We start from the raw sequence: 23,972 nt of genomic DNA on the forward strand, positions 1-23,972 counted from the left end.
TTGTAGTTTCAACTCCAAGTTGCAGATTACCTTCTTGAGCTGGTGATGCCATCTGATTTTAGCTACAGCTCTTGGGGAGTTTCTTTCTTGTTGAGAATCAACTGTTGTGCAGTTGAAAGTCATTTTTCCTAGGACCTTGCACGGGAGGATCAATTTCCTTATACGACTTCAGATTTTTACTAAAAATGAGTATATTTGGAAATGTGTAACACCACAATCTAACACTTCATGATCCAACTGTTAGAAAATAATGGTTAAAATTAAGATCGATAAATGGTTAAAATTAATATTGGTAACAGTGAGGTTTTGTATTTCGGATAAATATTAGCTTTAAATTGCTTTCTATTGAATTGATTCTTATCTGGGATATATGAGGAACTTATCATCAAAATAAATAGTGGCTTTAAATTGAATTAATTGGTATTTGAGTTTTGTGGAAAAAATATTGCAAATCAAGTAAGATAATGTGCATGTTATAGTGTGTACGGAACCTCTCTTTATAAAGCCTCTTATGCATAAGGTTTAAAAATCCTGTTTGGTATACCTGGTGGCATGGCAAATGAGTTGCGGCACTATGGGAAAACCACTAAGCGACAGAGTTTCTAGCGAACGAAATAAAAAATACCGGTCAGGGATGAAGTCTCAATCGTCAGCGCTACCTTGAATATCGCTCGATGTAAAGTCTAGCACCAACAATCGAATTAATATCGCTAATGGTCGACATAACGCCTATGAATACCGCACCGTCTCTTATTCCCCTTCACACCTTCCTTGCCCTTATGATTTATTCGCTGTGTTTTTGTTCTCTTCGCTTTGCTAGTTTAACAAAATTTTCTTTAGTTTTACTTTCTAAACAAATATGAGTGAGAAAAGAAAAAGAAACAGAAAACTTAAAGGATCTACTAATACCCAGCCAGTAGATTAAGTTATGCTATGGATAAAGACTGAGAACATGTTAGAAAATAAATAATATTTTTTCCCTAAGCATTATGAGGAGCTTGAACGTCTATTTGTATTATGGACCTTATGCCAATTTCTGTTTCCAAATGCTAGCTCAGTGGTGTTAATCGGTTTTCTTGAAGCATTAGAAGATTTAGAGAAAGCACCAACATATGGCCGGGAGTCTCCAATTTTGTCAGAGCATTATATATCCCTTCGTAATTTCTCGACGTGCCAAAGATAGTTTTAATGGCTTTTTGGGAATCTTGGAGGTAATAACCGATATACTTCACATTATTTATTTATTATTTGATATGGAAAATTTAGTAACCAACAATGTTATTATTTTCAGTATTGTTGGTATACATATTTCCGTGTTTTAGAATCTTCTCTTATCAATCCCCGTAATGTTTTTCTGGTCATACCGAAGTACGATTCTGATATTTGGAAAGAACAGATTGAAGATGGTCAACATTCTGCTATTGTTCAGAGGATTCAACAGTTGTATAGAACGAGCTTTTGACTTAGTTTGGTAATGCTGCGGCTTTTTTATAAGCGCCTTTCTGCTGTGCTGTGCTGCGTTGTGCAGTGTAAAGAAAGCAATTATGTGTTTGGTAAACTTTATACTAAAATCTAAAGTTGATTAAAAAACTGATCAAATTGTGTTCGGTAAAATATAGATTCACTTATTGTAGTTGTAACAAATGACAAAAACAGACATAATATTTTAATATAGTATTATTCCATTTTATGAGATATAAACATAATCAGATATTTATATATATTTTATTCTTATTATAGATATAATTTGGGATAAAAAAAATCATACTAAAATCAAATATATATTTAATATTGGCTCATATTTTTTTATTTTTTTCAATTGAAATGGTATATAAAATATAATTTTAAAGTGAAAATAATAATCTTTAAAGAATGTGATATAGATTTAAAATATCAATCTTTAAAGAATATGATATGGAGAATAAAATATTAATTATCAAAGATTTAAGGGCAATTTTGATCATTTATAAAATATAGTAGGGATATAAAAGAAAAATCATGCATTAAAATTAGGTGGGACCAAAGCTTATGCTTTTAGAGTTTTTAAAAGCTCATCTCCCGCGGCTTTTAAAAGTTGAGGTATTTTGGAAGTGTTTTGGGTTAAAAGCACTTTGAAATTATTTTACCAAACACTAATATGAAAAATAAATATTATATTTGAATTTTGAAAGTGCTTTTTGAAAAAAAGAAGCATTACCAAACCCAACCTTAACCTTGTCTGCTTGTCGTACGTATGAAACAATCCCTGAGTTTGAAGAAGAACAAGCTCGGAGAATGCTACAGCTAAGCCTTAATAGGATTGTGTTACACATCGCTATTTCTGACACAATGACTCCTGGTGGTGATAAGAACATTGAAGCAATTAGGCAATCGAATCTGTATACCCCAATTTCCTCAACCGCATTAGCATTTCAACCATTTCATCAAGCTACAACATTTCAACCACATGCATTTCAAGATTTATATCAATGATCCCCTGCGCCTGAGTGAATCCATTACTTATCAAGGTTATGATGATTTTGAAGAGACTCAACACCAAGTTAGTCTTAAACCGTCTTAATAACTGATATGTTGAACAACACTCTTGACCAGAAAACGCGTGCAATATTGGATCTTTGGTCAAGGAGGAAATGGCCAGGGAAATGAGTAGTTTATGAATAGTTTATGGACACAACTTAGTTTAAATATTTCTAATGCGATATTTTTGTTTTAATTAATGAAAACTATCTTTTAGATTAATTTTCAAATCAAAACTAGTTTTACATTTCATTAAAAATTAACCTTAATTTCATAACACAATACTTAATGAATACTGAATCCATGCACGTGAACCTTGTAGAGTTCGTAACATTCGTCATGACTAAACCATCTTCTGTTGTTTTCAGAAAATTTGGTATGTTCTATTTTTTGGTTCTTCAGTTGACAACCCAAGATGATCCCCTTTTATCATCCACATAATTTGCGCGTACTTTCTCACATCGTTATTGATGAAACAATAACGATTTTGAAGACACTCATTTGTTCTTCTTGAATTTACATGACTTAACGTCATAAACCTTTGAAACACAGTTTCCCATAAGTTAAAAGTCTCTAAATTGAAATCTCTATCGCTTGCAAGTGAAATCCAACATCGAATTAGAGAAACATCTTCTTCTCAAGTGAAGGGGTCACTAACTACTTCGGTTATGCGAGCACTAGGCATGTTTAAACGAATTTGAAGTGGAGATGGTGTGAATTGAGATGATTATTTATAGGAGGGAAATTTTAGCAGTTGGATAAAGAACTGATGAGCGATCATCAACTCAACTAGCGACGACATGACTATCGTTGGCGTTGGAATGACCAATGAGCGATCTTAAGACCATATAGCGATGGACACTCTATCGCTCTTTAGAAACTTTGTCGTGTATACCTAAGTAGTATATTTGACAGTTAAACACATGTGTTTTTCCCTTTGGAATACCCATAGTGGGTGCTAAAATGGCAAGACCAGCTACTTGACATGTGTATAGGAATAAGCCTAATCAAGTAACAAATACCAAATTTGCAACACTTTTTTCTTTCCCGTTTTCTCTTTGATCAGACAGTTGGGGAATAACTTGCGTCTTCTTTACAAGTACTGTAACATAACATTGATGATGTACACTGGAAATTTCTAAATTTTCGTTGATGAGATGAATTGGGTTTGGACTCTTGTTGGGAATGTACTTGGTTGAGCTAGTATGGCAGGCTTTGATATAACTAATACGGTTGATAGTGTCCACAAGTGATGGTGTAATGTTTTGTAAACACTTTAAGCATCGTGCTTTCCAAATGTACCAAGCCGTTAGTGCACACAACTGTCTCCAATCTAAGTTTTCCAAAGAGTTGTTATTTTTATTTATTTTTGATCCACGACTCTATCCAGAATACTGCTTTTGTCGAAGTCTAGGTATTTGGTCCGAATGTATGAGCATCAAAATGTCGATTAGTTTATTATCTTCAGTTTCCTCATCCGTTAAGTTCTTGAAACCTTCTTCGGCTTGTGCAATCTAAACCAATTCATAATATCATTCCTCTCTTCATTGGATCTTGCCATTGATGATTATGAAATTTAAAATTGCGGATACAAATACAAAAATGATAAGCAAAAATGTTAAAGTAGGTGTGAGTGGTTTGAAGAGGTACATGGGGTACATATAGGAAAAGTGGAGGGAAATCGCTATCATAAATTAAGCGATAATGCTAGACAAAAACGATATAAAGAAAATCGAGCGATGGTAACTATAACGCCAACAATATTCATATTATCGCCAACATTTTAATGAATATCGTTCGTTAGAAACTCTGTAGCTCAGTTATTTTCCCATAATAGCGCAACTCATTTGCCATACCACCTAATCGGTCAATCAATTTATTTTTAACCTTTTGCATACGAATGGACCTAAGAAACCACTTTTTTTTTTTTGCCTGACCGTACAATACAAATAAAATGGATGCTTCAAAAAAAAAAAAAAAAAAAAAAAAAAGGGCACCGACCGCGGTCCAATAACCATCGTTTACTGCGTTCTCTTTCACTCTTATTGAATGCTGTTTCTGTTTGTGTGAAAAATATCTCATCTCATCTCTGTAGCTTCTCTATCCGATTCTCATTTCTTTACTTCAAATATGATTTGTAAATACGGAAAATCTGACTTTTATGAAGTGGGTTATGTAAATTGAGGTGAAATGTTTGGTTTCTTCGGCAATGTGGTTGTTGTTGTGAGAGTCCGAATTCAGAGACTTCTTGAGATTCTGATGTTTTTTAAGTTGAAATTTCGATCCAATCGACAGCAAAGTCCAGGACTGAAGGTAACCATTTTGAGGTTAGATTGGAGTGTTTTCTTTGTTATCAAATTTATTTGTTAATATTTTTTGGGCCAGAATTTGATCTGTTGTTAGGGTTTAGTCTTTATTTGGGGATTTTCTTTTTGTTGGCGTTGGTGCTTGTTAATTATATTTTCCTGTTGTAAATAGAAGTTTCCACTATAAATATGTTGGAATTTTCTTTATTCTCATAGGCTTGGATGTTTTAGGCTTAGCTTGATCTTCTGAAGCCAAATTTGTAGTAATGGGTTCCTGTTCTTTGCGTCTTTTCTTGACTAGAATAGTTGGATTAATAGAAAATTTTCTCTGAATTTGCTTGTTTAAAAGAATTTGATTTTGATGTGCTTCACTTGCCCTGCATTCAGAATTGGACATTTGGACTTACTGATTCTAGGTACTTGTACAGTTTACTTAATGTCATCGCAGTCGAGTGCCCATTATTCACTTTTCCATCAATCACCACTGACTGCAAGGCACCTGTCTGTAATAACCACTGACGATAGGACTATGAGGTAAAGTGCAGTTTCAGTTAATATAACTAGTTTTCTCTACTGGGTTATCTCATTTTAAGCTTTATTGATGTTTGGTATTTTTTGAAATTTCTTTATACAGGCACAAGTCATACTAGGAAGATTTCCTCATCGGCATGAGATATTTTAACGGACCCGTCCAAGAATACTACAGATTCGGCGGAAGAAGTAATGCCTTGGCGGCTGAACAAATATGTTTAAAAAAATAAGGTATCTTGCATCATTCACTTCCGTCTTTTACTTGTAGTAGTCTCTAAATTTACTGAAAGTGTTTGTCTGGCTTTGTTTGGAATGCCTCGTCACTTTGCTTCGACAACAGAAGATATGACTACAGTATATCATTTGGGAAGAAAGAATAATAGTTGTTGTATGTAACTAACTTCTAGGAAGCCTGGGCATTTAGTTTCTAGGAAGGTTTAAAAAAAAATTATAAGAAGAGCATGAAACTTGGAACAAGATTGAAAACATAAAGGAAAACATTAGAGACAAATTTCTTAAGGAAAGTGATAGAAACACTAGATTTTTCCATATAAAAGCTTCTCAGAGAAGAACTAATCATATTTATAGGTTAAGAGATAATGGTGGTTTGTGGTTAGAAGATAAAGATCTGATTGGTGCCTGTCTGTCAAATTATTTTGCCAATATAAGTACTAGTTCAAATTCGAATATTCAAAATATTTTTGGTGATATTCTTTCTTAATGTTATTGATGTTAATGATAACTATCTTCTCACTAGAATACCACATAAGAACGAAGTTTGGGTTATTCTCAGATCAATGAATTCCTGGGGGCACCAGGGCCTGATGGTTACCCCCTAGATTTTTTCAAAAACATTGGGACATTTTGGGAGATGGTATAACTGATTTACTGAGAATTTTTTTGAAACTGGTAATGTCCTGATGGTCTGAATATGACCTATATTTTCTCTAATCCCTAAATTTATTGATCCAGTTTTGCCTGCTGACTTAGGCCTATTAGCCCAAGCAATGCATTACACAAATAAGTGCAGAAAGTGCTAGCTAAGCAGGCATAAAGTGGTGCTAAATAATTTTATACCCCCCCAACAATCTGCCGTTGTTCCTAAAAGGCAGATTGTTGACAACATTGTTATTGCACATGAAGTTTTGCACTTCATGAAAACTAGTAAAGATATATGTGGCCACTGTTTCTAGTCAAGTCATTGTAAATGGATCCACAGGTCAACATTTTCAGCCTTCAAGGGGTCTCAGATAAGCAAACCCCTTGTCTCCTTGATTGTTTATTACAGCTGTTGAGAGTCTTTCAAGACTATTCTCTTGGGCTGAACAACAAGGAGTTATATCCGGGGTCTAGATTGTGGAAAGATCATTCGACTGTTTTTTATAGATGATTCCTTCATCTTTTGCATGGCAACAATTCCTGGGGTTAGAAACCTAGTTAAGCTGCTCTGCCTAGGCACTAAATTATGTGCTTGCTATGCCCTGCCTGATAAAGTACTAGACAAGCTTGAAATAACCCAATGGGATTCTTGGAGACCTGTATGTTCCCTGAATCTCAGGGTGGCTTTCTTTGATAACATGTAAATAATATCTGGGTTAACGAGCATTGCTTTCTTTGATAACATAAAACCCAACCCTATTAATGTTGTGAATCAGGTTAGCAAGTCTTTGCTTGAATGGAGTATCGAATTTCTTGATAATAATGCATGCACAACAGAAAAATGGTAGTTATATCTTTAGGCCTGTGCCAATTCCTAGTACCTCGCCTGATCATTACCAACTGGATGCATCCTCCAAGAAATAATCAGGCACTTTTCGCATTGGAATTGTTTAACTTAAAGATAATATTGTAACTGATTTTACTTTTGATTCAGGCTTCACTTCGACTCAGAAATAGCTGAGGCACTGGCCATCATAGCCAGCATGGGCTAAAGAGAGAAATGAAAAGAAGATGCTGATTTTTTGTTTTGTGATAGCAAGAATATGTATAATCTTGTGATGGGTGAAGTCAACAGTTGCTGCTGGACAACCAAGGGAATTATTGGAGATAGCTGGTAGTTTCTTGAATTTTTTGATGACTTTTAAATTCTTAGTGTTGATAGAAAAGATGTTAGTAGTATAGCAGATATATTAGTTAAGTATGCTAGGAAAGCTAATGCCAAACTCTTGGACTCTATAAATCTATCTTCTCGGGACAAAGTGTCGGTCCCTGTATCATCTCCCATAATAAACTGCAAGCCACATCAAAGAGGCCCACAAGAGGAAACAAACCAAACAATACAAAAACCCAAACAAATACCTCAATACTTTGCAATCAGTGGATGCCAACGCGGCTTGGTGGGAGGCGGAGGCGGCTGAATATAATCAAAGTCATCTTCCAAATTAATGTCTCCAACATAATCATCCAAAGAAGAGCCATTCTTTATAAACGCCTTGAGAAGCTTTACATACGTATTAGCCATGGATTGTCGATATTCATCGCAGAACTTTGTCTCATATATAGGATGATCACCATATTTGAGCCTATAATAAGGTCGACAAGCTATTAGAATTGCTTCGGCACGATCACGGAAATGTTGACAAACAAATTCTTCAAAAACCTTCGGTGGTTTCGCAAGAATACCCAATATTGTCCAGCATTTCGTTTTGAAGACTCTTTCATCGCAATCATAAGATTCGTCCAACTTATAACCCTTCTCAATGGCCTCTACTAAACGGAGGTCGTTCATATTATGATCCCGAAAATAAGGTTTCTCAATGTGAAATGATTGTCTAATGGCTACTAGCATTTCCAGTATACTTGATTTCTTTGAATTCCATTTTTCAAGACCTTTTATTTGACGAATATCAATGCCGTTGATACCACCTCCGTATTCTAGAAAATCCATGCACAAGCCACCACGCGGCTTTGTCTTGAAGTACAGTTTGGGCGGTACCTTTGGATAATTAGATGGGAATATGATATGAAATAAGAATAAACCATCTCTGTAGGGAGTACCTGCTCCGCCAACAACAAATGCTTCGAGAATATCAGTTCTTTGTTGGTAAACTCTGACATAGATTGAATCAGGTAGACCCTTTTTGAGTAACTGCCATTCTTGCATAATCCTGTTGTGTCTTTCGACATTGGTCTGGTTTATTTGCTGATCAGCCAGACAAGATGAGGGAACATTGAGAGCAGGAGTAGATTTTACTATATCGAATTGTTTGAACTCTTTTCTGCTTACAACCTCCTGCTTCACTTTTATTTCTTCAGCTACTTCTCTGCCTTTTCCTTCCACTCTTATTTGGATCACCTCCTCTTCATTATGACTTTCCCTTCCAATGTGTTTCTCTTCTTTATCTAATTCTTTGTTACTTCCTCCTAAGTCTACTCTTATCTCGACCATCTCCTGATGTTGACGATTTTCCATTGGATTTTTAAAATTATAATTTCCTTCAGATTATATGTAGCACTATCCTCTTTTGATCCTGCTTTACAGGTGAAAATCAAATAAAATTGAATCATTAAAATCATAGCCTTCAACAATTCAATAAATTTATCTAAATTATAAAGATGAAGTCATCAATATTCATAGAGCCTAAAACTATAGAACCAATTCTTAAAATTTTAAATTCTTTCCTAGTCCAACTCGCTCTTCGTACCCTACTCCGTCAGAAGGGAAGAGCCAGAAGTGACAAGCTCAGCTAAAAAAGCGCCAACTCTCGGCTAGACTCGTTAGAGCGTAAGAGTCACTTTAATCATATAGTACACATATATATACATATTTATTTATTTTCACACGATCAGTGAGGGAATTGTACCCGCAATCTATAGATTGGGAGCCCAACCCCTGATCAACTGGGCTAAAGCCAGTTGGTTTACAATATTGATAAGAATATACGTAAACAAACTAAAAATCTAAACACTACAAATGCCACATGCAAAGTACCATTAAAACGATGCAAATAAAGTGTTCCATCTACTCAAGAATAAAGATATCATTCCAAACGAACAAATCAGTAAATATTCAAGTACAATTCCACACAAACTTGGTAAAACTCAGCAGTCCAATATTCACTCTTGTAAGGAATCAGATTGGCCGAGAAGTCGGGAATAACTTGACCTAGTTTGCGTATCTATTTATGTAGTGTGGTTTTCAAATTTAATACAACTCTAGCGGGGAAAAATTGCAAAAAATTTCTTTCAAGAGAAAAACCTTCTGAAAACTTCCTAAAGACATAGAGCATTTCTAGTGTTAGGTTCGAGGTCATCTTATGTGGAAGTCAAGATGTCGTAATATCTTTGGCACCCACTTGGCCATATCATTTATCTTAAAAGGTAAGACTCTAGCATTGGAGATAATATTGAGGTAGAAGATGTTTTATGTCCTATGTATTAACTCACGACCTTAACCCCTAGTAGTGGAGATCATCTTAGGACTGTGGTTTCCGGCCTTTAATAATTCAGTGAACTTCTTTGATACATTATTAAGACGAGTTGGTGTGCTTATCGAGTTTCATTCTGAAACTGATTCCTGAAGTTATTAGACTCGTGATGAAAACCAAATTTACCAGTAAAAATCCAACTCAAGACTCCCTAAACAATTAGGATAGGAAATTTAAGCTTTCAATAGTTGAAAAAATTGGGGAATTTTAACAAAATGACACACTTGCAAATCCCGATTCAAGAAACTGCCACCGTTTTTTTTCAGAGTTTATTTAATGCCACAACCGTTAGCACTAACGCCTTGGACCCACATGATTGGTCAAATTTTTTTGACTTTGTCAAGATTACTTACACGTGTCTTATATGGACGGCTCAAGATGTCGTGCACGAAATTATTACACGTAGCACAGGCTAAATGACTACTTTATCCTTCGTGGGATTGAAAACAGTTTGTATCGCTTCATTTTTCTTCTAGTTTTTTCTCTTTCTCTCTGTCCGCTCTGTTCTCTAGTGGAAGAAATTAGGGTTTGAGTCAGTTTTCAGCTGGATTTTGCTTAGGTTTAGTGTCTGAGTAAAGGGTTATTTAATGGGTTGAATTAGGGGTCGAGAAGAAGGGATCCATTTCTTCCCCAATTCTTTCTCCTCTTACGCATGTCTCTCTGCTGCTGTTATAGATCGATGAAGGAGGAATATGGGGTTGTTACAGGATTGAGTTTGAGAACAACACAACATGTTAGACATGGGTCTTGGATTAAAACACGGTTTTGAGTTCAAAAAGATAATTGAATCTGATTCTGCTGTTGAAGAAATGGAACTGAGATTCCAAGTTTACAAGGAATTGGAGAGATGGGTTATGTTTACAAGGAATTGAGAGATGGGTTATGTTGGCATCTGAATTTGATGAGAATATGGAGAAGATGAGTCTGTTGTTGATGAATTGGCAGAATTAGGTTATGTGAAGCTCAAGGGTTCGAACTGAGTGAAAATTGGATGGATGGAGGATGAGAAATAATGGGTTTTGGCTTGGGATTGAACTGAAATAAGAGAGAATGATGAACTCAGATGAAGATTTTGCTATACATGGAAGAGGGATGGAGTATGTGCTGGTGAAGGGTGGTTGTCTTATTGAGCAGCAGGAACCGTTAGATGCATGTGTTAGGAATTATAGGGATTTGAATGAGCTAATGGGTTTATGAATTGTTGGTTGGGTGAACTGATGCTGTTGGTATGAACTGGTGAATGGTTTCGAGCTGAGTTTGTGTGGTGATGTTGGTAGAATGGATGCAACAGTACTGCAATGGAGTGTTGGTCTTGCCTTGTGTTGTCTGCTATTCAAATGGGTTTGTCTCGGACTGGGGTTTTGTTTGTGTTGCTGAGGAGATGAATCTGGAATTCAAGAAGAGCATGTTGCAGATGATGGCAGTTAATGGAAGGCTTGAGACAGAAATAGTGCAGGTGGTACAAGTTGATACTGCATTTGGGAGACAATGTTGCTGCTGCTTCTGCCATTCTGATGCTGTGAGCTGTAAGCTGAAGGGTTTGGCGACTACTGGCGAAGCAAGGGAAGAAAGCTGGTGAAATGTTGTTGCTCCTTGAGTTCAAGATTGCAGGAGGTGGCAGCTGATGTTGGTTGTTGATGCAAAGAAAGCTAATGCAAGAGCAGAATAAGCTACAGGTTGCTGCTGTTGGAATTGGGGTTTGTTGCAGCTGGTCAGATGGAATTGAAGTGATCCTGGTGAAGAGTGACTGGTGGTGGAGTGAAGACAGAGTCTAGTGAGCTGTTTGTAGGCTTGTAGTAGTGATGCAGCTGAAACTGAGGTGCTGCTATGGAGTGAGATTGAAGCAATGATGCAGTGGCTAGTGATGCAGAGAAGGGTACCAAGTGGTTGGTTCTGAGAGTTGAGCTGGCGCTGCAGATAAAGGAACTGCAGAGGAGGATGCTGCTGCTTTAATCAAGGTATATTGAAATATAAATTTGTGGAGTATCTTTTGTATAAAAAGGGCAATTAAGAAGAATCTTATGGGTTGCAAACTTGCCCTTGGACCTAAATTAGTATTCAGAACAGTTTTTTAATTCATAAATTGTGTCATGTTGTTGAGTGGAACTGATTTGTGTTATCTATGATACAGGAAAGTGGAACTGAGAAGCCAATAGTAGCATTCATTGCCGGTCTTACAGCTCCACCCGGTCGTCATATGGGTCATGCTGGAGGTATGCCTGTTAGCTATAGATGCCTGAGCATATCATGTATCGTGTTTCATTTGTTTCTGCATCTTACTTAAGCTGTGAGGTTTCTCTGTTATTAGCCTTGTCATCCTAATTTTGTTGTTGTTGCAAATGCAGTTATTGTGTCAGGAGGCCTCTTGAAGGATAGGTTCTGCCCATGACAAAATCAAGACCCTGAGGGCAGCTGGGGTTACCGTGGTCGAGTCTCCAGCTAAGATTGGTGTTGCCATGCTAGAATGTTTCAAGCAGCGAGGCCTCTTGAAGGATTAGGTTCTGCACCCAATCTCTTTTTTCTTGTTACTACGGGGTGTACGGATTTCACAGAATTTTGGAAGCAGTTTTTGTTTTCTGAATTTGCTTTGTCAATAATTGGAGTTGGTTTTGTAAACACACCTAGCGACAGTCCTTCAATTGCAAGCCTGTTCTGGAGGAAATTATACCATTTTTCATTTTTAGTATAGATTGTTTCTCTTAGATTGATCCCACGTGTATTCCGACCGTTAGCAAATCTTGCACGTTTTTCTCACGTGCACCGAGTCGCGAGTTAACTCACTACTCTATAGCCGGTTAACTCACTACTCTATAACTGATTAACTCAATCCCTGTTAACTGATTCAGGGGCTTCTATGTAATTTTGTACGGGTTATTTAATGCCACGTATGCACTAACAGAGACTAACAGCCATTAACCGTTATCTCAAAAAAACGGGATGAAAAAAGTCAAGAGTATGGCATTTAATAAACTCTGAAAAAAACGGTGGCATTTTCAGAAACTGCATATTGGAAATGTGGCACTTTATTAAAATCCCCAAAAAATTGTTCTAAATATTAGATTCACGCAAAAAAAAAAAAAAAAAAACAATCCTCTAAAAACTCTAAAACCGATCCCTAAATTTACTTAAACTATTGGGTTTTATATTGTGATCGGTATTACTATTAATCTAATTTATTTAGGTTTATTTTTGTTTTAGTACTTCAATCAGGAAAGGATTATCAATAGTTTCTAATGTATAAAAAATCTCAAAGAAAAGAGAGAACCGAAACGGTTTAACAACATAGACATGCATATTCCAAAATTCAAAATATCTACCATGGTTCCGATTCATATCTTAGAATTCTAGATCATCATAATCAAACTCCTACTTTCAAAGCAATTTGATTATAATTACTACAAATATCAGTTGAGAGGAAGAGAAATAAACATATCCAAATAGAAAAGTAGTCAACCCTATAAATCCTGATAATAATTACATATAAACCATAACATCGCATGACTCTCTCTCACCTTTAGGCACATATATTAACAAACCACCGATCCTTCCCCCAAAATTCCTCTCTGCATGTTTTCAATTCAACAGTTCAGGGAAACGTGAGAACAGAGTAAAAAGAAAAAATACCACATCTTATTAGGGTTTAGCAAACTATTTTACCAATTTAGCCCTCAATCATATCTTATATTACTATGGCGCCTTGTTTCAACGCTGAATGCCTTAAAAGTAAAAAAGAAATACTGTAGTAAATTTTATAAAAGATTAATCATTGAGATATTGCCACGTGGGAGCTACTTGTTGGGCTGGGTCCCAATACAATCGAAGACATTGATACACTCGAATGGCAAATGGTACGAATGAATGATGCTACGTTGACACAAAAAAAACTCGGGGAGCGAGGGAGAAAGTTCTCGGCATTGGGGTTATAAACGGGCAGATGTGGATCCGCAGCTGTGAGTCACGGTAGAATTCCCAGGATATTCTCCGGGTATATAAAGCATTTTGGAAATGGTACACTCATGATGATTGTGGTAACCCATGTCGAGCCACACTTGTCAGCTTGTGACCAAACCCCATAACTTCATCTATATATGTATATAGACTGGAACAGCTTTCAATTCCGGAGCAAATTTAATAGAAGTTACAGCAAGAACAACCTTGTCAATTCACCATGGTGCAAATGGATAGGAGGGCATCACTAACGTCCTGAAAATTATACAAATCAACTAGGTTAATGCAATGAAGTCACAAATTGTTCTGTGTGCATGTTAGATGTATATTCTCGTATATTTTATAATTACTTTCTTGTCTAGTTTGAGAGATATTTATCTCTGTTAGGATATCATGCACGAGAATATACATCTAATATATATGTGTTGGATAACTATTATAATAACTAGAATGTTTTAAAACAAAAAAGATATATACATTATAATGATCGATTATTATTTTTGAAAACTGAAAAAAAATATTTTTGTAGAATAGAGTTGTCATACAGAAGTGCGTTGGCGCCCAGTTGGTGATAAGAATTCCTACTGGTTATTCGAAATAATTGTATTACAAATTTACTATCACACTAATTAATCACAATAATTTAAAACTATTATAATAAATTAATTTCTTCAAGAAAATTGATTTGGATTTTTTCTTCTTTTTCTAAACTATCGAGAGAGGGCTAAAAAAACATTAGGGGACTTGGGAAAACTTCTAGATCATTGTTTTTTCCCCTCCTTTTGAGAGAATTTTTTAAAGATAATCAATTATTTGAGAAATGTGTCTACGAAAATTTATTATAAAAATGATTATGCTATAATCATTTATCTATTTATGATTATAGATACTCATAATTTTATCAAGCAAACCCAATGGGCGTGTGTGAGGCCACCAAATTTCGTATAATTTTTTTTTTCCTAGTTCGTTTATGTAAGTTTTGGCAATCCAAACCGTTAGATGCAATGAGAACTTGGATTATATTTCATCGAAAGTTATAAAATCATTGTATTAACAACAAGCCAATAACATAAAAGAATGCAAAATGCCCCCAACGCCCACGTACATCAAACAAAGAAGTAGCCCAAAACACAAAATGTCTCTTTAACTCTAAAAAACACTATAAACAAAGGGTATTTGATTTGATTAACAAAATTAAATTTAGGTTTTTGGTTGGAGAACAAGATCAAAGATATTCCCAACATTCACTTCAGAACCACAAGTTTTAGTCCCATTTTTGGCCAACTCAATTGTGCCTCCTCATTTCCTTCAAATCTTTGCCAAGTAAATATGGTGGTATGTTTTTATCAACAGAATTATGTGCACCAGTCACTATCTGTTGCTATCTAGTCTCATTATATTCTTCTATCTCAATAAATAAATGAAAATAGAAAAAGAAAAGTTGTAGCCTATATCTGCAATCTGCATGACACAGTCGTATTCGTGTATCCGTGAACCAGTTCTCGTGTTGAACCAAGTAATTTTCCAAATAGGTGTGTCAAATTTTAAAAATACAGGTCCGCTGGTAGTGTGGCCTTGGAACCTTGGATAACATAAGACATTGAGTTCATCGGAAAAGAAAAGAAAAGAAAATAGAATTTCAATGGGAGCGAAGATATAAGTACTTCATGCATGGACATAAGAAATAAGAAAATACAAAAAAGACGAACGGTGGAAATTTAAACAAAAATTACTAACATGCCGTTCTTTCACAGTCTGGATTATTAAGGTTGACAGTCAAGGACTTCATTTTCCTAATTAAGAAAGGCCAATAAGAAAGAACTTACGGTTTAAAATCAATTCAAACAAGGAACATTCATAAAACATAACTGAGATGTAACAGTTCATGAATCATCAGTTTAAGATACATATGAAAGCAGATTACGTAAAAGTAGAAGACGAACGAACAACAAGCTACCAGGCTTGTCTTTCTTCATAAAAGAAACTTTAAACTAAACATCATGATCATAATCCATCTCCTTCAGCTAATAGCTAGTACTAATCTATCTAATCAGTGCAATATCTTCCTTAATAACCTTTTTATTGGTAATGTATACCAATCAATCAAACCTCCGCGTTAATAACTTTGATATACTTTGTTGTGCCCAATCGACTTACCTTGTTGACACTAACTAATAAAGCCCCATTATGAGAAACAGCTGAGATTGCATCCATGTTTGCGTTCTGAGGGAGATCAAGCTTTTCTATATGCGTGGAGATATATTTAACACCATCTTCGCAAGTAACAACGGGTGTGTTGTAACTAATGACAAGGGTTCTATCAGCCTCCACCCTAACTCTGATCTCACAGTCTTCCATTTTGTTGCCATGTAAGTCCATGAGGAACATGTATGAATTATCCATTTCTGTTGGAGGAGTCCTCGCCATTTCTTACTCTACCTAGATGTATACAATTATCTTCGTTGAAAATATTCATGGCAATACCGATAGTCCAACACTAAAGTTGATAGTCCATTCAACGGCCTTCAACTTAATACTCCTCACATGAACGCGGGAGCCTCCCAGTAAATGCTAAATTTATAGTCATTAGCTAGACATCAAATACCTCAAAAAGAATTTTTACCTTCCAAAGTCGTATACCAATAGTCGAAACAATTGTGGGTCCATAAGACCAAATAGAACTGCCACTAATAGGAGACAAATGGTCAAGATCAGAAAAATGAGCAGAAAGAGGACAACCTGATCTAAAGTTTCTCGCAAGACAACTGGATTTATCTGGAGTGCCCAATTGGGCTTCATATGAGTGTCTCGGCAAACAGATTCATCCGAAAAACGGGCCTCTAACATATGGATTTTTCCTGGACTTTATCAGGCGGATCAGGTTGTGGAGTCTGAATACACTCAAGCGATACCTCAGATGCACTAGGCTTGAGTCCCAAGTTAGGGACTTCTATTGGGGATAATTGACAATCTCTACCCCCAAATTTAGGGTAATCACTATTCTCCGTAAGACCTTTAACTATGGCTTGAATTTCCGGATCCGGAGAGTATTTAAAATACTCTAGAGCTTCTTCTAGTTCACTACCCCCAAACTTAGAGTTTTGGGTGTCTCTAGATAAACTAGTCACAATATTCCTAATTTCTAGACCATCCGGTTCTTGAAAAAGGTCAATTGCTTTCTCTAAGTCATAATCAGGTGGTTCATCCTCAACTTGCTTCATATCTTCTATGGTCCACTCTAAGGCTTCCTTATTTTCTTGAAGCACGGTCTCTGGACTACTTTCCTGATCACTATCCAAATCGGAGGCTATAATCACAGGGAAAGACTCGGGTGGGCCTAAAAATGTATAATTAGACTCCAACTCAGGAGGCTCTTTTAAATAAGGTATTAAGATAGACTCAGAAGCTAGTAATGGTTCGAACCTATCTTTCCATATATCAATACCTAACATAGGAACAGAATCCAACAGAGCATTTACTTGTTCAATGTTACTGTCATCGTCGAAATCCAGGCTAAAATGGGATAAACAACTCTCCAATGTATTTTCCGATACGATGTTTGGTAATGACTCATGAACTAAGGTTCCTATCATGTTCACCTCTTCAATACATGTGCTATCTAGCTCAGAATGTAGCTTGTTTACATTAAAAATATTCAGCTCAATAGTCATATTACCAAAAGATAGATTCATAATACCATTTCGACAGTTTATGATCGCATTAGACGTATCTAAGAATGGGCGACCTAAAATCACAGGTATTTGGTTCTCTGGGTCGGGGACAGGTTGGGTATCTAGGACCACGAAATCCACTGGATAAATAAACTTGTCGACCTCAATAAGAACATCCTCGATCACACCACGAGGGATTTTAACGGACCTATCAGCTAACTAGAGTGTTATCTGGGTAGGTTTCATCTCATCAAGTCCTAGCTTAAGGTACACATGGTATGGCAGTAAGTTCACACTGGCTCCTAAGTCAAGCAACGCTTTCTCAACACGGTACTTACCTAGTGGTAAAAGGGGTTCTTTTCAGACTTGTGAAGGTAACAAAATTTCTAGATTTAAATAAAATTTAGGAAAAATAGCAAACTGAAGTAAAACTTTATGGAGAAATAGGGGTTAAGATTCCACCAATCAACAATACTTATGTGATCTAATATTTTTTTACTATGCAATTTAAATAATTGGGTTGATTCTAAATATTGCCAAGAGCAGATTTTCCAAAATATCAAATGTTAATCACAAGTATAATGCATCAAGAGTCTAAAACTAAGCATGCATTATCAAGGAAAAACACAGTTGATTAATAAAAACCATTTAAATCATTTTTATCAATGCAATTAATCATATAAAAATATTGCATAAATTAATAAAATAGAGATTACCACATAATTATTGTGAGAATGGCTTCCTCTGTCACCCCTGGGATTGGGTTTAGCTCCTCATCTCAAAAACACACTCACAAGATGTATTCATGGCTAAATAAGTGTTTTTATTGATGAAAATAATTGATAATTGAAGTTTGTAACGCTGTTATACTGTTGCAGCGTCACTGTTACAAAGGGGTAGTGCTGAAAATAATCGATACAACACAAGTGTTGTATAACAACGACACAGAGAGTTCGCTGTTTGCACTGTTGAAGAACTACGACCCGCAGGGGACAGTCGATGGTACTGTTGATAAACGACGATCTTGGAGAGTCTGTTCTTCACGTTCTTCCTCTTCGCAGCAGCAGCAGAACCAGAATCTCTGCAACTTGGATTTTCTTGCTCTGTAGTGCTCTAAACCTCTCCCAATTCTCTCCTAAAACTTTATAACCCCTCTAAGACTCGAAAACCACCTATTTATATCTCAACAGAGTCCCTTAAATTCTATCAAATCTCTGATTTCTATTATCTGCCAGTTGGAACGATAATCCGTTCTCTTTTGCTTTTTCACGCCCTGTTAGCTATTAAATAGGTACCAAACTCTTCTTAAGACGTGAACAAGACTAAATACATTAATTTCCAGCGTCAAACTCTCCCAAATATCTCTCACAAATCTTTGAAACTTGAACAGCAGCGTACGTGACCTGTTTGAGCTTTGATCTCTTCTTCCGGCTTATCCAGCCCAATTGGTTGGGTTAAATTGCTTATACTGATCTTTTTATAGTCTAGGAAGTCCAACCCAGTGAAAATCCGATGTTGAATCTCCTTAAAACTCGCTCAAATTCGAACCCCTAAAACTGTTCTTCTGCAGAGTTCTTTTCCCGCCAAAATCCAGTTTTGAAACTTTGAAGATGACCTCCCCCTATCCAGTTCCGGTCTCCCTTTAGCAGATGCCTGGAAATGGGTCACTCCTTAGTAATTAGGTTACCCCTTATCCAAAATCAAGGGTCCGTATAGCAAGTGTCCTCTGGGGCATTTTCCGCACTTTTTTCGGGGTTCCTCCGGGGTATTTCTGGGATACTTCTGGTACACTTCTGAGGCGCTTCCGGTACGTTATCAACGGAGGTCCAAATGCCACATTTTTAGCCAAATTCGCCGCAAGTGATTATTTTCCAAAAACACCTACAAATACATAAAATAACCAAATAAGTACAATATCGAGTACTAACAATATATACAAATGAGCTATATTAGACACATAAATGCGTCTATCAACTCCCTCCGTCTCTAATATAAAGGAGACGGAGGGAATAAGTTTATTTGACGTTCAAAATTTCATCGTAATGCCAAACACTACTTGCTGGTCTAGATGATTGCTTCTCCATAAAACATTAGTTCTCTCTATTTAATACTCCAAATCGCTTAATTACAAGTAGTATATAAATGCACAAATCGCTTCATCTCTCAAATTTCGATTACCTATATCTTATCTCTCCAGAAAGTAGTACTATAATTTTCTAAAGTCGTGTCGCCGGATCCCCTGTCCCCTTCTTCCCTATCGCCCCATGTCCCTCCAATAGTACGTCGACATGTGTCCCTTCTTAACTTCCCTTATTTCATACGGTTATAGGATCTGATTATTTTGAGTAATTATAGGTGAAAGATAATTCCTTTCCTTTAATGGAATTAAGTAGGGTCGGAACCTATATTTCTTCTGATATGCATTTTTTTCTGGAGCTATATTTCTTCTCCTACACAGTACCTTTTCTTTCTGCTTAAAATGGACTTGATGAAATACTAATCAACTTTGGTGAAGTAAATTGCAAACTTATTTTTCTGATTTTTTTCTTCAACAATTGGTATGGCCTTATGATGGTTGCTTATTGATTTAATAGTTTGTTGGTGTGAATTAGCACTTTCTTGACATTATACTTTTAACCAAGCATTTCCTACAAGCTTATCTATCTACCCACTGTAGCTCTAATGCTTTCTCATGGAAGTGTCCAACCAAAAACACTTCAAGGCGATCATAAAATCCAAATTATAGATATCCATGGTCACAGACATTGCGCTACAGTATAACTGGTGCACGAGTCATTTCACGGTGAAATGGTTAGAATCTTCTGTTGTACTTTTATTGAAGAACTTGTTTGTTTGTTTCCTTGAAAGAGTGTTTATATCTAAAAGAACAAAAAAAATAAAAAAATCCAGTATAAGGTTACATACATTACAATAACAAATTCTCAAAGACAATGACTGTGTCTGCGGACCAAAATACCAATGCTGCAGCAGTTTACACTACTTTGCAAACCAAATCAAACAGACTGTAGCATACTGCAGAGACATAAACTATGTTACAGTACCATATTCTCATAAACAATTGAGATTGCAGGCAAAGACAAAGTGACTGCAGCAAGTTACAGCACAAATGCGAAGACTGCAACCCAATTCAGAGAAGCTGCTATACGCTGTTACAGTACTATTAATTTAATTTTTATATTAATCAGTTATGAACTTTGTTGATGTTCTCTTTAATGGAAAAACGTTATTGATTAGAGATATCAGGTTCGGACCCTGCTTAATGCCATTAAAGGAAAGGAATTATTTTTCGCCTGTTATTACTCAAAATAATCAAATCCTGTAGGCTCCGGATCGTCTACACCCAAAACTTCTCTACAACTCTGCGCCTGAGAATGAACGGACGTCACTTGTTCGGTTTTCAACATACCAAGAACAGAAAAATTTAGTATATTAAAGTTGTTAAAATTAAAAGATTCTCACGGAGATAAAAATGGAAAATGTTTATCCTCCCTCAAATATCTCCTCGCTCATACCGTATCAGATTTATGGTTATGGAAAATGTTCGAGTGTGTCAAACTGAAGGACTCTATATGCAGTGATCTCAACACATAACTCTCCTTTCTTAAATCACTCAAGTTTGATTTTATTGAAAGTGAAAACGAAGAGAGCAGCTACGTGATATGTTTGCTAAAACTCATCCTTCCAATTAATACTATGAACAGAAAAACCAATCCCCCAAAGTCATTTGGTTGCAATGGAGGAGGCATAAAAGACTACCAGCCAAGGAGAGAAAGAACAAATACAGATAGCGAATGAAACATTTTAACTTATGGGTGTTGGTCATACAGTGGTAAGGAGTTCCTTCACTATAGTTATAGTAGCCGATTTCTACCAGGCTCCATATGTATTTAAAACTAAAACAAAACAATCATAGATTGAAAATGCCGAAGAAGATGAAAAGTGTTCATCAATTATTCTGAAGACTACGATACCGTATGAGAGAGTTCAGGGAAGATAAACATTTTCCATTTTTATCTTCGGATTTTTTTTTTTTAATTTTAACAATTTTAATATATTCAATTTTTCTGATTTTGGTACGTTGAAAACCGAACACGTGGCGTCCGTTCATTGGCAGGCACAGAGTTTGCAGAGAAGTTTGGGCGTAGACGATCGGGAGCCAATCCTGTAACCGTATGGAATAAGGGAAGTTAAAAAGAGACACGTGTCGACGTACTATTGGAGGGACATAGGGGATAGGAAAGAAGGGGACAGGGGATCTGGAGCCGTCGTAAATCACTGTCAGAGAATAGCAATAATTAAGGAAGAGAAAATCAAAACAGTAAAAACTTAACTAAGTTATAGATATGATTACCACTGTGCATTGCATTTATCAAGCCAGTGTTAGTTGATGGTTTTATGAAGGGGCGATATATTTGATTAATGCCCTCTGAAAAGTTATTGGGGACAGTTCTTAGTAGCATGGTAAAACCTAGGGTTTTGTTATCCCTAAAATCTAACCCTAAAGATATGTACGTACGTGGGTAAGCATGAACCACCCACGATATAAAATACATGGGGAAATGGCGTCCAGTGTCTTGTCAATTGGGGTCTGAATAAAGAGATGAATATCATTTTCGGGTTTTTGATGAGAACTTGACTCTTGTGTGAATATATTAACTTTAGAACAATTTAATTTTCAACGACCATGGAACGTACTGCAGGTACACGAAATAGAATTCGCCACGTGTCGGACATAAAGAGAAGAATTAGGGATAGAAAATCTCACTAAAAGATCCCAGTCAGAAATTTGTCAAATGTCAGAATTATCTCGCCAACGATCGCCCCTGCGAAGTACAAAGAGAGTGAGTGCGGAGACGAGGAAATTCGCACCAAGTTGAAGTACCCAACAAGATATCAAAGACGAAGTCATAAGGGACGAAGTAAGATTACTTGGATGAAAAGACAATCCACGAGATAGATAAATTATGGAGCAAGAAAGAGTCAGGTGTCCCGACAAGCCCATGTGAAGTAAGCGAAACAAAGGGAAAAACTTTATGAAAAACGCGACGAGATAAAATGAGTTGTGTTCCATTAGGGTTAGATGACCTATAAATAGAGGTCCTTGGGCAATGTATAAGGGATCATATTTTTGGAGAGTGAGAGAGTTTAACCTAGGGGAGAGATTAGGGTTTCCTTGTATTCAAGAACTTGTATCTTTGTTACTTTCAATGATTCATCAATAAAGATTTCGGTGTTTATCTTACTTAATATGCCTTAGATCTTGGTTACTATCACTTTGGGTGTACTACTGGGTTTCCAGTAGTTACATTTTGGCACTAGAAACAGGGAACTTAGATTGGGGATTCATCCTCATCTAAGGAGCGTAGAGAAGCTAAAGTTTTAGGAGTAATAGATCTTGGCAAGACATCTTAACTAAAGTTGTAGGAGTAAGATATTTTAGCAAACATCCCTTTTTAATATTAGGTTTTTGAGAAAAACCAATATTAAAATTAGGGAAAATCGATGACTGAAACACCAGATCGGGCGACACACATGATAGCGACGAGGAGAAGCCAACGATTGGAGGCCAAAAGCGGAGGAAGAATGGAAAAAGGAGGAACATCGGCTGCAGGAGAAAGACAGGGCGTGAACTAGCGGCGGACTGAGAAGGCTAATGAAGATAACTTTAGAGAGGGATCTGTACACATTTCCGACACAGAAACCGTCGCAGGAGAGGAGATGACCCGTGAGGAAATGGAGGAGAATATTGGTGAAGAAGACATGACGTTGGAACAACTAAGGGAGACGCTCCGCCTTGATAGGGAACGAGACAAGGATCTAGCAGAGAAACATGCCAGATTGATGAGACAAAACGCCAGGTTGGTGTTGCAGAATCGCCAGCTGAACGAGGAAGCAGCAGCCGAAGCCACGAATTCAAAGGTAGAAACGATATCATCAGGAGAAAAGGAGTTACGACGGGGAAGATACACCCGCGAGGATGACGGAGGAGAGCGAAGAAGAAGGTGATGAAGATAAAGCAGCGAAGAAAAATAGTTGAAAATAGCATTGAAAATATCAAACTGGGAAGATCAAAGGCGGAGGTACTAAGAAGGACGGAGGCACGAGTAAAATGAGAGGTGAAGAGAAGATGAAAGACAGCGCGAATTCAATCGGAAGGATGAGGAAGAAAGGAGACGTGGGGAAGGAAGGCTCAGTGTGATGAGAGGAGACCGCTAGGAGAGAAACGGAGGGAATCTGAACCAAGACGTCTTGAATGAGCTGCGATATATGAGAGCATTGATAAGCAATTCGCGAAGAGGCAGCAGAGTGCAGCTGGCGGAGGCAATAGAAGAGTCCGATAAATCTCCATTTACCTATGAGATAATGCACGTGGACATCCCAGAGAAATGCGTGTTACCGACGTTACCAAGCATATTCAGTGGATCTGAGAGTGTTGTGAAGCACTTGAAGCAATACACCCTTTCGTTGATGCAATGAGGACGAAATGATGCGGTACTTTGTAGATACTTTCTGGCGAGCTTGGCCGGGGAAGCATTGGCCTGGTTTGATGG

The 23,972-nt window shown here is 36.7% G+C and overlaps 2 protein-coding genes and 1 long non-coding RNA gene across 4 annotated transcripts; 1 reads left to right on the plus strand and 2 right to left on the minus strand.

Moving 5' to 3' along the window:
- The first annotated feature begins 4,554 nt into the window (after positions 1–4,554).
- LOC113306866 lies at positions 4,555–7,584 on the plus strand. Of its 2 annotated transcripts, none has more exons than XR_003338876.1 (4): positions 4,555–4,844; positions 5,252–5,357; positions 5,458–5,585; positions 7,228–7,584. It is a non-coding gene; the product is annotated as an uncharacterized LOC113306866 (long non-coding RNA). The 2 variants fall into 2 exon arrangements; XR_003338875.1 differs by having other exon boundaries at positions 4,556–4,830.
- Positions 7,585–7,653: 69 nt separating this feature from the next.
- LOC113305086 (putative ubiquitin-conjugating enzyme E2 38) lies at positions 7,654–8,766 on the minus strand. The gene has a single exon (XM_026554195.1). The coding sequence runs from the start codon at positions 8,764–8,766 to the stop codon at positions 7,654–7,656; it is 1,113 nt and encodes a 370-aa protein (XP_026409980.1).
- A 6,861-nt stretch (positions 8,767–15,627) lies between these two features.
- On the minus strand, positions 15,628–16,156 carry LOC113305087 (17.1 kDa class II heat shock protein-like). The gene is made up of 2 exons (XM_026554196.1): positions 15,887–16,156; positions 15,628–15,699 (listed from the first exon to the last, which is right to left on the minus strand). The coding sequence occupies exons 1-2, from the start codon at positions 16,154–16,156 to the stop codon at positions 15,628–15,630; spliced, it is 342 nt and encodes a 113-aa protein (XP_026409981.1).
- Between the last annotated feature and the right edge of the window lie 7,816 nt (positions 16,157–23,972).

Source organism: Papaver somniferum, chromosome 8 (genome assembly GCF_003573695.1).
Source record: "Papaver somniferum cultivar HN1 chromosome 8, ASM357369v1, whole genome shotgun sequence".
In the NCBI taxonomy this organism is placed as follows: Eukaryota; Viridiplantae; Streptophyta; class Magnoliopsida; order Ranunculales; family Papaveraceae; genus Papaver; species Papaver somniferum.